The sequence below is a fragment of the Porites lutea genome, chromosome 9 (genome assembly GCF_958299795.1).
Source record: "Porites lutea chromosome 9, jaPorLute2.1, whole genome shotgun sequence".
NCBI classification, from domain to species: domain Eukaryota; kingdom Metazoa; phylum Cnidaria; class Anthozoa; order Scleractinia; family Poritidae; genus Porites; species Porites lutea.
This window is the reverse complement of record NC_133209.1, coordinates 25,045,263-25,059,659: the sequence shown is the minus strand read 5'-3', so window position 1 is coordinate 25,059,659 and position 14,397 is coordinate 25,045,263. Positions and strand designations below refer to the sequence as shown.

At 37.1% G+C, this 14,397-nt stretch overlaps 2 protein-coding genes across 2 annotated transcripts; both read right to left on the bottom strand.

The window, feature by feature from the left end:
• Positions 1 to 4,673: 4,673 nt before the first annotated feature.
• LOC140948574 (prokineticin receptor 2-like) lies at positions 4,674 to 6,174 on the bottom strand. Its single transcript, XM_073397829.1, has one exon. The coding sequence runs from the start codon at positions 6,133 to 6,135 to the stop codon at positions 5,080 to 5,082; it is 1,056 nt and encodes a 351-aa protein (XP_073253930.1). The 5' UTR covers positions 6,136 to 6,174; the 3' UTR covers positions 4,674 to 5,079.
• Positions 6,175 to 12,720: 6,546 nt separating this feature from the next.
• Positions 12,721 to 14,128, bottom strand: LOC140949270 (prokineticin receptor 2-like). Its single transcript, XM_073398494.1, has 2 exons — positions 14,076 to 14,128; positions 12,721 to 13,859 (listed from the first exon to the last, which is right to left on the bottom strand). Exon 2 carries the CDS (start codon positions 13,808 to 13,810, stop codon positions 12,755 to 12,757), a length of 1,056 nt encoding a protein of 351 aa, XP_073254595.1. The 5' UTR covers positions 13,811 to 13,859; positions 14,076 to 14,128; the 3' UTR covers positions 12,721 to 12,754.
• Positions 14,129 to 14,397: the final 269 nt, after the last annotated feature.

Genomic DNA, 14,397 nt, shown 5'->3' with positions numbered 1-14,397 from the left:
ATGTAAAGGTGTGAATTAGAAAGAAATTTATAGTCTGGACATGGCGTGTGGTTAGCCAGTTGCTGTCCAATATTTAGAATTCCACTTAATTTACTTCCGGGTACCTGGCCGTCCTTGGTAGATCACGGAGTTTTGATTGACATGATCACACATGTCAGAAAATTTTTCTCTGGTGTCTTCGAACACGATGGGGCTTTTGAAGGAGCTTATTGGTGGAAAAAAAAAAGCAAAAACAAAACAAAAAAAAGCCAACAGCTGACACAAAAATCAAAAGAAAAAGGTAATAAAATATTCATTATAACTCTAGCTTTAAATTCCTCCAGTGTTTTGTAACATAAAGAAGAAAACAGAGAACATTTATTCTCTAGTTTTTTATGAACTTGCTGTGCTTTAATTCGTTTAACAATTAAAGAATTTTTGCCGCCCGTATCATCGAAAGATTTAGTCTGACCAAATTACATCTCAGCATTTTTAAATTTGGAACCAGATTGTCACAATAGAAATGTTTTACGAAGCTGGCGAACTACAAATTCTTGTGAAATAACCGAGCAGCGACCTCTGGAATGCAATCTAAAATCGTGTTTTTTCTGTGATTGAAACAGAAAATGGAATTCAGATTAAGATTAGCTGAAAGGAACTTTTAGCTACCCAAAAGAAATTTATTGTGTATGTATGCCTTTTCCCATTAGTTATTGAAATAAGCGTGCTTTTCCATTTAAAAATCCGTTTATTTTTTCAGTTATAAAAAGATATGTGTCGGATTTAAGGCGCCTCAAGAAGAAAAATGCAAATCGTCCAAAGCTCAGGTTTCATTGATGAATTACATTTAATTTGATAATCGTCTCAAAGGGATACCTAAGATAAACTTGTTTGCTGAATACAGATTTCCAATTACGAAAAAACTTAAAAATACAACCTAATTAAATTACCACACTAGCTACCTCTTCACCGTCCTCGATGTCTTCGAAACTTTCCCCTGCGACTTCAAAAAGTTTTGCTTTTGTTGTGCTTTCTCCTGGAACATTGACAATAACGTGTAAGTGTAAGTCAGCAGAAGGGGCAAATGCAAAGTTAAAACACTGAATTTTCAATAATCACATGTACATGTAGTTATGATAACATACCTTGGCATTCGAAATGCGAAGCCAGAAGAGAGGAGAGCAAAATAAATGCAATATTCTATGTTTCCTACCAATAACTGCAACGTAAAGGTGTGAATTAGAGAGAAATTTATGGTCTGGATAGAGCGTGTGTATAGCCAGTTGCTGTCAAATATTTAGGAAACCCACTTAATTTACTTTCGGGTACCTGGCCGTCCTTGGTAGGTCACGGAATTTTGAATGACATGGATACGCATGTTAAACAATTTTTCTCTGGTGAACACGATAGGGCTTTTGAAGGAACTTGTGAAAAAAAAAAAGCCAACACTGCCTACACAAAATCGACGAATGGGCTCTGAGTCAATAGCCTATGACGGCTTCGGCCTCATGGGCTATTGACTCAGAGGCCATGAGGGCGAGAGGAATAATTGTTTTAGTAAAATCCAACTAGTTGCTAAAAAAAAATCGAGAATAAAAAAATTCAACTAGTTAAAGCTACACTTTAATCCTTTTTTGCCGCCAAAAAGCCCACGCTTTTCGTTACTAGTGGGTTATAACATGTAGCCTAGTAGTGGCTCAACCAATCAGAACCGCAGCATTGATAACAGACCACTTGGATTTTACTAAAAGACAATAGCCTTGTTTGTCTTTAGGTGAAGTAGATCAGTGTGAGTGACATTTAGTTGAATAGTTAAACAAGCAAACTTTCCCTCGTTCCGATAATACAGGTAGCAGTCTTACTTTTTTCTTTTATCTTTTACAGTCGACTCCCGATAACTCGAACCTTCAAGGGAAATCGAAAAAAGGTTCGAGTTATCGGGAGTTCGAAGAAAATAGCCGCGAGTAAGGTAAAAAAAAGTTTTTACTGCACAGTAAACATTTTAATCACATTTAATTGTAGAAATGTCAAGTAAAAGTTAAAAGATACTTTTAGATTATAAATCAGAACGTAACATAACAAAACATAGCCTAAATAGAGCATGCGTTTTACTGTTTTGAGAAGAAAAGCTGCTTCACATTAGCCTGTGACAATCAACATCAGCCTCTACTAGTAAACAATACTCCTACAACACGTCAATAGGAAATCCAAAATTCAATGTTTCGGACACCAGTAGACGGCTTTTTTCCCGACTTTTTAAGGGCTCAAAACATGGTTCGAGTTACCGATGGGTAAAATTATATAGAAAGTGACCTGAGGGAAAACGAAAATTGGTTCGAGTTAGCGGGAGTTCGAGTTATCGAAGGTTCGAGTTACCCAGGTTAAAATTACATTGAATGTATGACGGAAATCCAGCGGAAATCGATTTCGGTTCAAGTTAGATAACGCGAGGTTCGAGTTATCGGGAGTCGACTGAATTTATTATTTTTTTCCTTCTTACGACTAGCGCCAGTCAAGATGTACCCTATTCACAAACTTATCTCACGGACTAAAATAGCTTAAAACCAATCTCTCTCTCCTCTAAATTACAGCCTCAGCTTCGCTCAAAAAAAAAAAAAAGAGATACAAAGCATAAGCCTTGTTTTGTCATTGGGCGATGTATATAAGTGTGATTGATATTTGAATAGATCAGAGAAACAGCAAACTTACCCTCATTCTGATATTTCAGGTGGTTGCTTTTTCCTTTTCTTTTCTTTTCGTTTCTTCTTTTTTAACCACTGATGCCAGTAAAGATGTAAGTACCATATATATAATTTCATTTAATTCGGTAACTTGGTTGCGTTTATCGAACTGATGTCTGAATTATCCGGTGCAAGTCTAATCCTAAAACGCTATGGCGAAGGTGGTGAGTTTGTTAGGAGCCGACGTGTCCTTTCGAAATAATGGCGTTATTTGGTAAAACTTATTCAATAATACGTGCGGAAATGGAAATGTTTCATAACTGGTCAAAGAAACTCAGCGAACTACAGCTGGATATAATGTTTATAGCTCAACATCAGACTAGAGACCTCTGGTTGTACGGTGATCGTTTGTTATGCAATTTTATGCCATTTTATGGAAGGTATTTCCTCGCAAGATGTTTTTGCACGCGAAATCTGCACAATAATTTTTTTCTGAAATCACCCATACTCCCCCTCAAAAGTCAAATGGTCGGCCCCTAAGTTCGGTTTATTAAATCTGATACTCCCCCAAAAGGTAGAAAACATCCATCAATGTTTTGCGTATTCTTGTATTTCATCCAGAAATTCAGCTATTTCGTCTTCGAATAGCCGTGAACGACATTTTTAAGTTCACTTTTGCCCAAGCAGCCTAGTTTCCAATCAAATGTACCATCGAATCGATGGAAAAACTGTTCGCATCTTCCAAACATGATAGGCCCCGGTTGGTTAAATATGAAGATTTACGGAACAGGGATTGGAGCCAATCGAAAACAGCGGAATATTTAGAATAAATAATAAGTATTAATATGCGCTATTATTGTTTGCTTCAAACAAAAACTTATACACCATAGCTCTGTTGCTATCTTTGCCCGACTCTATAAAAAACTTCAAGCCCATAATTATTATGAATATAGACGAAGAAATAACCCTGTAAGTCTCAGAAGTTGAGTGTGTATTCTTGTCATTGTAGCATCAGTGATACAGACTTGTAGGAGCTTCATTGGACAGTATATCCTTATCTGTCAGTATGCTGATAATAAAACATATGTTCTCCTTGCTTCCTTTTGCTGTTTATAGCGGCATAGTCATTTCCTTAGCCCGGTAGGGATTTGAAAACTGAAACATTTAGTTAAGCAGACTCTCTGTTTTGACAGCTCGCAATCGGCTTTAATGCACCCAGACGAAAGAGTTAGAAGACAATTTTTCTACCAAAAAGAAAATCAAAAAGAGCGCCGTAAGATTTAGTCTATCTCTGATCTAATCAATAGTTTACACTCAAAATAATTTGGATATAAGTGCTTTGCTGTTAATTATTTTGTCGTTACTATTTTGCTTTGTTTTGTTTTGTTATTGTAGCGTGTTTTGAATTTATTCGAAAGAACCCCTAAAATACGAATTATGCCTTTGTTTCTAATGTTTATTTTCCGAGTGGCTTTGACAACTTGACATTAAATATTCAATTAGGCGCTCTTTATGATTGGTTAGAACATGACGTCAACATCTTTCTTATTGGCTGAAAAGTCCTCCATTGTCTTTTTGCCTATAAATTTGAATGACTAACCGGATGGTTGGGCGGAACTGTAACACCAAAGTACTATACACATCTCTCCTCCACGAACAACTTAATATTCACATCACTCTGGATACGTGCTCGACTAAGACACACTAAATTCACTGTATTCACTCAGTTTATTCAAATATCATCAAGTTATTATTTAAGTCAAAGCATAGTTTCTCATTACACTTCACTCATTTATTGAAGCAACCCACTGATTCATTTATTTATTTAAGTTACCAACCATTCACTGAAATCAATATAATTCTCTCTTAATTACAAGTGTATTATCCAAGGTTAAGTTCCAAAAACTTGACTGTGTGATTTTTCAATTTGATGGTTCCTTGGAGCATTTGCCAACTACATTATAAATTTAATGACACTTGGCTTTTAGGTTTTCAAATCACTTCTTACGCATTCTCATGTTGAAAAAACAAGTAAACAAACAAAAAAAAAACATCAACAACTACAAAACTGACTCAATAATAAGAAAGTTGTCAGTATTAATGTCACGTGATGCACGAACAGTGAACACGAGCTTTTCCAAATAGTTTTAGCGAAAGTCCTAATTTTCGAAGTTCTCTTCAGTCAAATATCATTTAATCTGTATTTTTTTTTGCTGTACATTTTGCTGTACTGTCCGTTTTACGGTCAAACTACTGCCGTGTTACTGACTATTAGCCACACTGGCTCGCGAATCTCTAGACAGACACTCAGTCTTCTTTCATTTTTATTCATGATTGTTTAATATCCTTCACAATGCGTTCGGGCTGCAGAGTGCTCCCTTTGTACCTGTATGATTGAGTCATTATTATTTTCATGGAGCTAATTTTTTTTCAACATTTGAAACGCCATTGGCCGTAATTGGTACTCGTTTCTTTGGAGAGGTGCAACGGGTCTCCGTGCCCAGCGTGGCTTATATTTCCCGAGGAAACATGGACAAATTTCTTTCAAAGCTTGACGAAAATTGGAACTAAATGAAAACAAAATGACTGGGTTCAAGACTGTGCTAAGCAAAGGAAAAACATAGTAAGCAAAACCTAGGATTAACTTGCACTTATCTCGTAGAAAAAGTTCAGGAAAAGTAATTTTTAGAATCATGTAGCCACAGAAAAGGAACCAGCAAATAAAAAATGCTACGACGATAGACTTGAATATCTTCATCACGTTTTGATTGTGCTTGGCTCTGTTCTGTTCGTTCCCAACTATGTCTTCCGTACCGTGTTCTGGTTGAAGTCGTCTCTGTAACACACGCATGATGCGCAGATACAGAATTGTAATTGCGGAATACAAAATGATAATCAGAATAACTGCAAATAAATATAATGGCATGGTCTTGTCTGCAGCTAGAGCTAATCTACAGAATGATTCGTGTCCAACTTTGTCAATTACTGCATACAGAAACGTCGGGAAACAATAACCTATGGATATGACCCATGATGAAAGCAACAATGACGCACGAATTTTCTTTGTTAACAACGTGATTTTTAACGGGTACTTAGTAGCGATGAACCTGTCGACAGCTATCAAAAACAGGCTTAGAATAGAGACTGAATGGGAAACATTCCTCATGAACACCCCCACTTTGCAGCTAGCCGTGGCTACAAAGCCTTTGATAAGACTTCCATGGCTTGTTATAATCTCGTCAGTGAGGTATAGTGGCCAGGTGATAAGACAGGAGAGAAAATCAGACACCGCCATATTGACGTAATAGTAGTTGGTACTTGTTCTGAGGTATGGAACCTTGTACACGGCAGCGATGACTAGTACATTGCCAATAATCGCAGCCAAACTGATAACTGCCAATAATGTTGTGAAGGTTGCAGATATGGCGTATGGGCACGGCATGTGATCAACCATATTACGGCTGGAGTTGTTCATTGCAATAACTCGCCTCTAACGGTGAATTTCAAACGTTCGTTTCGCTGACCTGAAAATACAAATTATGATTACCTTTCCTTGTTATAATAAAATGAAAGAGCAGTATGATTAGTTTTTGGTTTTTTACAGATATGATTATGCAAACTAATTTTATTGGTGGCGCATGGGTCTTGGCTTTGAAAGTCTTAATCCACGAACATTATCGATCGTGCCCCTTAAGGTTACAATATAAGAACCCAGGGACCGCGGAGGGGGAGGGGCTGGTAGGGCCGTGGCCCCACCACTTTTTTGCGCCCCCGCCCCCACTTTTTGCGCTAAAAAGAAAAAATAATTAAAATAAAAAAGAGACTTGAAACAAGTTTTTTTCCGTCTATATTCCGCTATATTCTCTGTATTTTCTTTAATTTCAAACGCCAGGCATTTTGTGGGGCTCCTGTGCTTTTCGCGGTAATTGTTTCCGTGGGGCCGACTTGTCCCTTGATCAAACGCCTTGCCTTGGCCACCCCTTCGCTGCGTTCGGCAGCGTGTTTTGTACTTCCAGCTCGGGCAGAGTTTTTTTTTATCAGTTTTATCAGACGAAATGAAGAAAACTACTAGCTTTTTCAAGCCAGACGAAGCTGAGTAGTTGTTTTGAGTGGATAAAAGTTTTATATTTTGTCTTTCTCCTTTCAAATCAATGAAACATTCGATGGCAAGAAGAATTACATTACTAGAACAGTGAGCGCCTGAACGGCCATAGTTAGAAATTTTTCAGATCACTTCGGTGTAGTATTTTCTATACTAAAATTGTAATTGCGTCTTTTCTTGCATTGAATCTGAACTGACCGTGTATGTTGATCGTTTATTGAAAAATTATTTTCAATTGTCAGCCCTCCCACTTTTCACCTTGCTCCGCGGTCCCTGGAACCTACTTATTTTCTGGTGCGTATGTACGTGCGTAGTCCCTTCCGCGAAAGTTCCTCGTGACATTGAGCGATGAGAGTTAAACTGGTTGTGTTCATGTACTAGTACAGAAAATATTAAACGCGCTAAAAATAGCACTGGTATACAAGTGTTAAATGATTTTAAAAAAATGCCTTTTGCCATCTGATTAGCAAAAAAGTACAGCACTTTAAGATAAAATCCGAGATGAATAAGGAAGAAGGAAAAGGCAACGTATTAATAATGGCCGTATTTATACTAAGAGGACGTCTAAGATGTCTGAGACGTTTAAGACGTCTTAGACGACTTAGACGTCTGGTATAAATATGGGAAATAAGGCAGACGCATTAAACGTCAGACGAATAAAACGTCCGAAGTTAAGTGCGTCCGATCGACGTACTTAACAGATGAATTAGTCGTCTCAGACCTTTAAGACGTCTAGTATAAAAACGGGACGCACTTAACGACGCACTTTATAGTCAGACGTGTAAATCTAATACGTCTGGACGTCTGAGACGTCTTCTAGTATAAATGCAGCAATTTTCATCAAAGGCTATCGAAAACCGCATCAATTTTATAATTGTCAATTTTCTCTCTCACGAGTTGATGCCATCTTCATTTCTTTCCATGAATGTAAAATTATACGTAGGACTTGGAACAAAATATATATTATAATAACAGTACTATATATAGTTGCATACATTTGAATAATACCAGGGCTGATGTTGAGTTGCAAACCTAAACAGACTACAATTTATCGCTTTCCATAAAACACGTTTTATAGTTGCTATATTAAATCCATTTTGAAATCTCATTTCATGTGCGTTTGGCCAAAAGATTAGTAAGTCTTCCTCCTTTAACTCTTTAGTGTTTCTAACAATTTAGTGCTGCTGCAGAATCCCGTCCTATTCGGAGCATTACTTTGTAGATTATTCGACTTTAAAGCTGTGACGTCGACTAAGCAAAACGCTTATACCGTAGTTTTTCGGTTATCAGTAAGGCACACTCGGTTATAAGACGCACCCTGAATTTTTGAACTTGATCCTTTTAAGTTAAAAAACTGAAAATTTCACATAAATACTTGGTTATAAGACGCAACCCCAACTTAAGTTTGCCCTTTTTTTGCCATCTTCACTTGCAAAACAACAGCATTTTCAAAGTTCCTAATTACAGTCATGGAAAAAGGTCACACATTTACAGGAGCAAAGCGAAAAACAAACACACCTTTAGAAGCCGATATTGATAAATACAGTCTTCCTTCTTAGGAAACAGTGTTACTTCCTAAAGCTATGAATACCACTTGATCCGTTTTAAGCTTTATCAGCGTGTCTGACCTAGTCGAACTCTTAGTTGTAAAACTTCATTCACAGTGTCAGTAAGCTTTCAAGAAAAAATCATGCCGAGTACTCGTCGTCATTCCTACGATCTCAACTTTAAATTAAAAATAGTAGCGGAGGCCGAAGCAGTCAACAACAATCGGGAAATTGCACGCGAGTATAGAATTTCCGTGTCAATGGTACGCAAATGGCGAAACCAACAGCATGTGCTGTTTACTGGCGAGCCGCGACTGTCAAACGTGCATCCATGGTTCGGTACAGACCAAAAGATCCAAATCTAGATCAACGCTTAGCAGGCTGGTTTAGCGATCAAAGAAGGCAAAGTACGCTAAAAAATTATTTTGTCTTCAATTTGCGCTAATTGATTAACAGTCTACATAGTCACTGTTAACACGCAACACGTGCACGTAAATACCTTGTCCTTTAACTCCGTACTGTTTTATTTTTTGCAGGACTTTCAGTTAATAGCGTGATGCTCCGATTATGCGTTCGTCAGCTGCGAATCCAAATACCACCGAGAATGCAGTTCTCAGTACACAAGAAAGGCTGGATGGATGAAAAAGGTATTTTTCTTTTGTTGTTTATTTTCGGTAAATCTTTCGAAAGATCACAGTTGTTCAGCGCGGGGATTGTCAGAATTGTGACATCATTCGTACCATTTAACCGACACTGTCATTTTCCGTATTGGCGATTGGCTATACGACGCACCCTGATTTTGGAACAGATCGAGGTTGATCAAGCAAAACTTCTTTCAAAAATGCTGCAGAAAATGGAATTCGGATTTAGATTGGCTGAAAGGAACTTAAGCTATCACGAAAAAGCTTAAAATTCGACCCGCCTAACCCATTCTCTCATTCTCTATTGCAAGTAAATACACTAAAGACAATAATCTTGTTTGTCTTCAGGTGAAGTAGATGAGTGTGAGTGACATTTAGTTGAATATTTAAACAAGCTGACTTTCCCTCGCTCCGATAATACAGGTGGCAGTCCTTTTTCCTTTTTTTCTCTTATTTATTATTTTTTTCTTTTTACCACTAGCGCCAGTCAAGATGTACCCTTTTCAAGAACTTATTTCACTGACTAAAATGGCTTAAACCCAGCCTCACTCTTCTCTTAATTACAGCCTCAGTTTTGCTTAAAAAAAGCTTTAAAAATAGAGAAAGATTTAATGTTGCATGTATTAAATACTTTTCATTATGATATGCAAACAGTGTTTTTTATTCTAGCTTTTAGATTTTAGATTTTTCTCTTTGTATATAATGTTTTAGATTATAGATTTTATCCATTCATCTTTTATTTTGGGAAATCTTTTATATAGGGTTGACCTCAAGATATTCCTTTGGGAGAGATATTTTGTAACTTTAGTTTTTATCTCTTGAATAAAGTGTTGTATTGTATTGTATTGTATTGTATGAAGCCTTGTTTTGTCATTGGGCGATGTAGATAAGCGTGATTGACATTTGAATAGTGAAACAGCAAACTTACCCTCATTCTGATATTTTTCCTTTCCAGTTTCTTCTTTTTTAACCATGATGCCAGTAAAGATGTACCATATTCACGTATATCATTTCATTTAATTTGGTAACTTGGTTGCGTTTATCGAACCGATGGCTGAAGTATCGGGTGCAAGTCTAATCCTAAAACGCTGTGGCGAAGGTGGTAAGTTTGTTAGGAGCCGACGTGTCCTTCCGAAATAATGGTGTTATTTGGTCAGACTTATTCAATTATAACGTGCGGCGAAATGTTTTAACCGGGTTTCTATTTAAAAATATTTCACAACTGGTCAAAGAAACTCAGCGAACTACAGCTGGTCCGGGACAATGTTTATCGCTGAACATCAGAGTGGCGACCTCTGGATGTACGGTGATGGTTTGTTAAAAAAATAAGAATTTTTTTTCCCTGAAACCTCTGGTGATGGAATTTTTTTCCCCGACATACAAAGCTTTTTTATGGAAGGTATTTCCTTGCAAGATGTTTTTTCGTTCGAAATCTGCACGATAACTTTTTTTTTCTGAAATCACCCATACTCCCCCTCAAAAGTCAAATGGTCGGCTCCTAAGTTCAGTTTATTAATTCTTTCTAAAACAGAAAATGGGATTAAGAGCTTTAGCTAAATGAGACGTGTTGTACATGTGATGTCCTTTTCATTTTAAAAGTTATCGAAATAAGCTTGTCTGTCGAAAAATCAATCATAATGATAATAAGTGGACTGACCTGAGGCGGGATTGGGTTCGTAAGTGAAGAAGATTATTTGCTCACTGAAGTACTTGCGATACACTTATAGTTCGGCTACATACAGTGTTGACATTTTAATGCGTTTAAACCCAAAAAGATCCTCACATGCAAAAGAAAAAACCTTTTTCCTAGGCTGATATGGCCTGAGGTTATTTGATTGGAAAATGCTCCTGTTTCTCTCGACACAATGACGTGCGGTTTTTCATTGGACGAAGACTGTGACTAACATTTGCATAGTTCAACTAGTTTACTGGCGCCACTCTGAAGATATATCTTATTCTTACTAACTTTGTAGTGCACGATTAATTTCAAGCAAGTAAATTATTTCCTCGCTTTGGGAGAGAAAATATCTAATACAAGAAAATAAAGCGTCTTTGGTTCGAGACTCCTTCATGAAGAAATTGTATGTAATCATGACGTGAAACAACGCATTTGAAGAAACAGAGAATGAGAGATGAAGTATGAGAAGCTGTCCACTTTTCTTACACTTTTTACAAGAGCGGGTATTTTGAAGTCAGTAAACTTAAAGATTTACAAGCCAGACAAAAACTTATACACCATAGCTCTGTTGCTTTCTTTGCCCGTACTCTATGAAAAACCTCAAGACCATCATTAGCATGAATATACTGACCAAGAAATAATCCTGTAAGTCTCAGAAGTTGAATGTGTATTCTTTTCATTATAGCATCAGTGATACAGACTTGTGGGAGAGCTTTATTGGACAGTATTGTCTGTCAGTATGCTGATAATAATACATATGTTCTCCTTGCTAATCCTTTTGCTGTTTATAGCGCCATAGTCATTTCCTTAACTCGCAGGGATTTGAAAACTGCAACATTTAGTTAAGCAGACTCTCCGTTTTGACAGCTCGCAATCGCCTTTAATGCACCCAGACGAAAGAGTTAGAAGACAATTTTTCTACCAAATCGTGCGCCGTAAGATTTAGTCTATCTCTGATCTAATCAATAGTTTGCACTCAAAATTTTTTCTGATATAAGTGCTTCGCTTTGCTGTCAATTATTTCGTCTTTACTATTTTGCTTTGTTTTGTTTTGTTATTGTAGCGTGTTTTGAATTTATTCGAAACAACCCCTAAAATACGAATTATGCCTTTGTTTCCAATGTTTACTTACCGAGCGGCTTTGACAACTTGACATTAAATATTCAATTAGGAGCTCTTTATGATTTGTTAGAACATGACGTCAGCATCTTTCTTATTGGCTGAAAAGTCCTCCATTGTCTTTTTGCCTATAAATTTGAATGACTAACCGGATGGTTGGGCGGAACCGTAACACCAAAGTACTATCACATCTCTCCTCCCCAACCACTTAATATTCACATCACTCTGGATACGTGCACGCCTAGGTCACACTAAATTCACTGTATTCACTCAGTTTATTCAAATATGATCAAGCTGTTATTCAGGTCAAACCATAGTTTCTCATTACACTTCACTCATTTATTGAAGCAACCCACTGATTGATTCATTTATTTAATAAGTTATCAACCATTCATTGATAATCAATATAATTCTCTCCTAATTAAAAGACAAAGTGTATTATCTAAGTGTAAGTTCCAAAAACCTGACTGTGTGATTTTCCTATTTCATGGTTCCTTGGAGCATTTACCAACTACATCAAAAATTTAATGACACTTGGCTTTTAGGTTTTCACAGCACTGCTTACGTGTTCTCATGTTGAAAAGTCAAGGAAAACAAGAAAACGAACAAAAAAAAAAACAGCAACAACAACAAAAACGACTCAATAATAAGAAAGTTGTCAGTAGTAATGTCGACGTGATGCACGAACAGTGAACACGAGCTTTTCCAAATAGTTAAGGCGAAAGTCCCAATTTTCGAAGTTCGCTTCAGTCAAACATCATTTAATCTGTAATTTTTTTTTTTGGTACATTTTGCTGTATATGTACTGTCCGTTTTACGGTCAAACTAGTGCCGTGTTGCTGACTATTCACTATACTGGCTCGCGAATCTCTAGACAGACACCAAGGGTTCTTTCATTTTTATTGGATGATTGTTTAATATGCTTCACGTTGCGTTCAGGCTGCCGTGTGCTCCCTTTGTACGTGTAATTCAGTCATACTGAATTTAATGTTATTATTTTCATGAAGCTAAGTTTGTTTGAACATTTGAAACGCCATTGGCCGTAATTGGTACTCGTTTCTTTGGAGAGGTGCAACGGGTCTCCGTTCCCAGTGTGCCTTATATTTCTCGAGGAAACGTGGACAAATTTCTTTCAAAGCTCGACGAAAATTGGAACTAAATGAAAACAAAATGACTGGGTTCAAGACTGTGCTTAGCAAAGGAAAAACATAATAAGCAAAACCTAAGATTAACTTGCACTTATCTCGTAGAAAAAGTTCAGGAAAAGTAATTTTTAGAATCATGTAGCCAAGGAAAAGGAACCAGCAAATAAAAAATGCTACAACGATAGACTTGAATATCTTCATCACGTTTCGATTGTGCTTGGCTCTGTTCTGTCGGTTTCCAACCACGTTTTCCGTACCGCGTCCTGGTTGAAGTCGTCTCTGTAACACACGCATGATGCGCAGATACAGAATTGTAATTGTGGAATACAAAACGATAATCAGAATAACTGCAAATAAATATAATGGCATGGTCTTGTCTGCAGCTAGGGCTAATCTACAGAATGATTCGTGTCCAACTTTGTCAATTACTGCATACAGAAACGTCGGGAAACAATAACCTATGGATATGACCCATGATGAAAGCAAGAATGACGCATGAATTTTCTTTGTTAATAAAATGAATTTTAACGGGTACTTAGTAGCGATGAACCTGTCGACAGCTATCAAAAACAGGCTTAGAATAGAGACTGAATGGGAAACATTTCTCATGAACACGCCCACTTTGCAGCTAGCCGTGGCTACAAAGCCTTTGATGAGACTTCCATGGCTTGTTATAATCTCGTCAGTGAGGTATAGTGGCCAGGTGATAAGACAGGAGAGAAAATCAGACACCGCCATATTGACGTAATAGTAGTTGGTACTTGTTCTGAGGTATGGAACCTTGTACACGGCGGCGATGACTAGTACATTGCCAATGATCGCAGCCAAACTGATAACGGCCAACAGTGTTGTGAAGGTTGCAGATACGGCATAAGGGCACGGCATGTGATCAACCATATTAAGGCTGGAGTTGTTCATTGCGATAATTCGCCTGTAACGGTGAATTTCAAATATTCGTTTCGCTGACCTGAAAATACACATTATGATTACCTTTCCTTGTTATAATAAAATGAAAGAGCAGTATGATTAGTTTTTGGTTTCTTACAAATATATATGATTAATCAAACTAATTTTATTGGTGCGCGTGGGTCTTGGCTTTGAAAGTCTTAATCCACGAATATTATTGATTGTGCCCCTTAAGGTTACAATGTAAAAAACTACTTATTTTCTGGTGCGTATGTACCTGCGTAGTCCCTTCCGAGAAAGGCCCTCGTGACATTGAGCGATGAGAGTTAAACTGGCTGTATTCACTAGTACAGAAAATATTAAACGCGCTAAAAATAGCACTAGTATACAAGTGTTTAATTTTTCAATTTTATAATTGGAAACTTTCTTTCCTACGAGTTGATGCCATCTTCATTTCTTTCCTTGATTGTGAAATTACACGTAGGATTTGGAACAAAATATATATTATAATAACAGTACTATATATAGTTGCATACATTTGAATAATACCAGGGATGATGTTGAGTTGTAAACCTAAACAGACTACAATTTATCACTTT

Excerpts from the sequence above, each read along its gene's own strand:
- LOC140949270 (XM_073398494.1), bottom strand. The coding sequence starts at position 13,810 with ATGAACAACTCCAGCCTTAATATGGTTGATCACATGCCGTGCCCTTAT.
- LOC140948574 (XM_073397829.1), bottom strand. The coding sequence starts at position 6,135 with ATGAACAACTCCAGCCGTAATATGGTTGATCACATGCCGTGCCCATAC.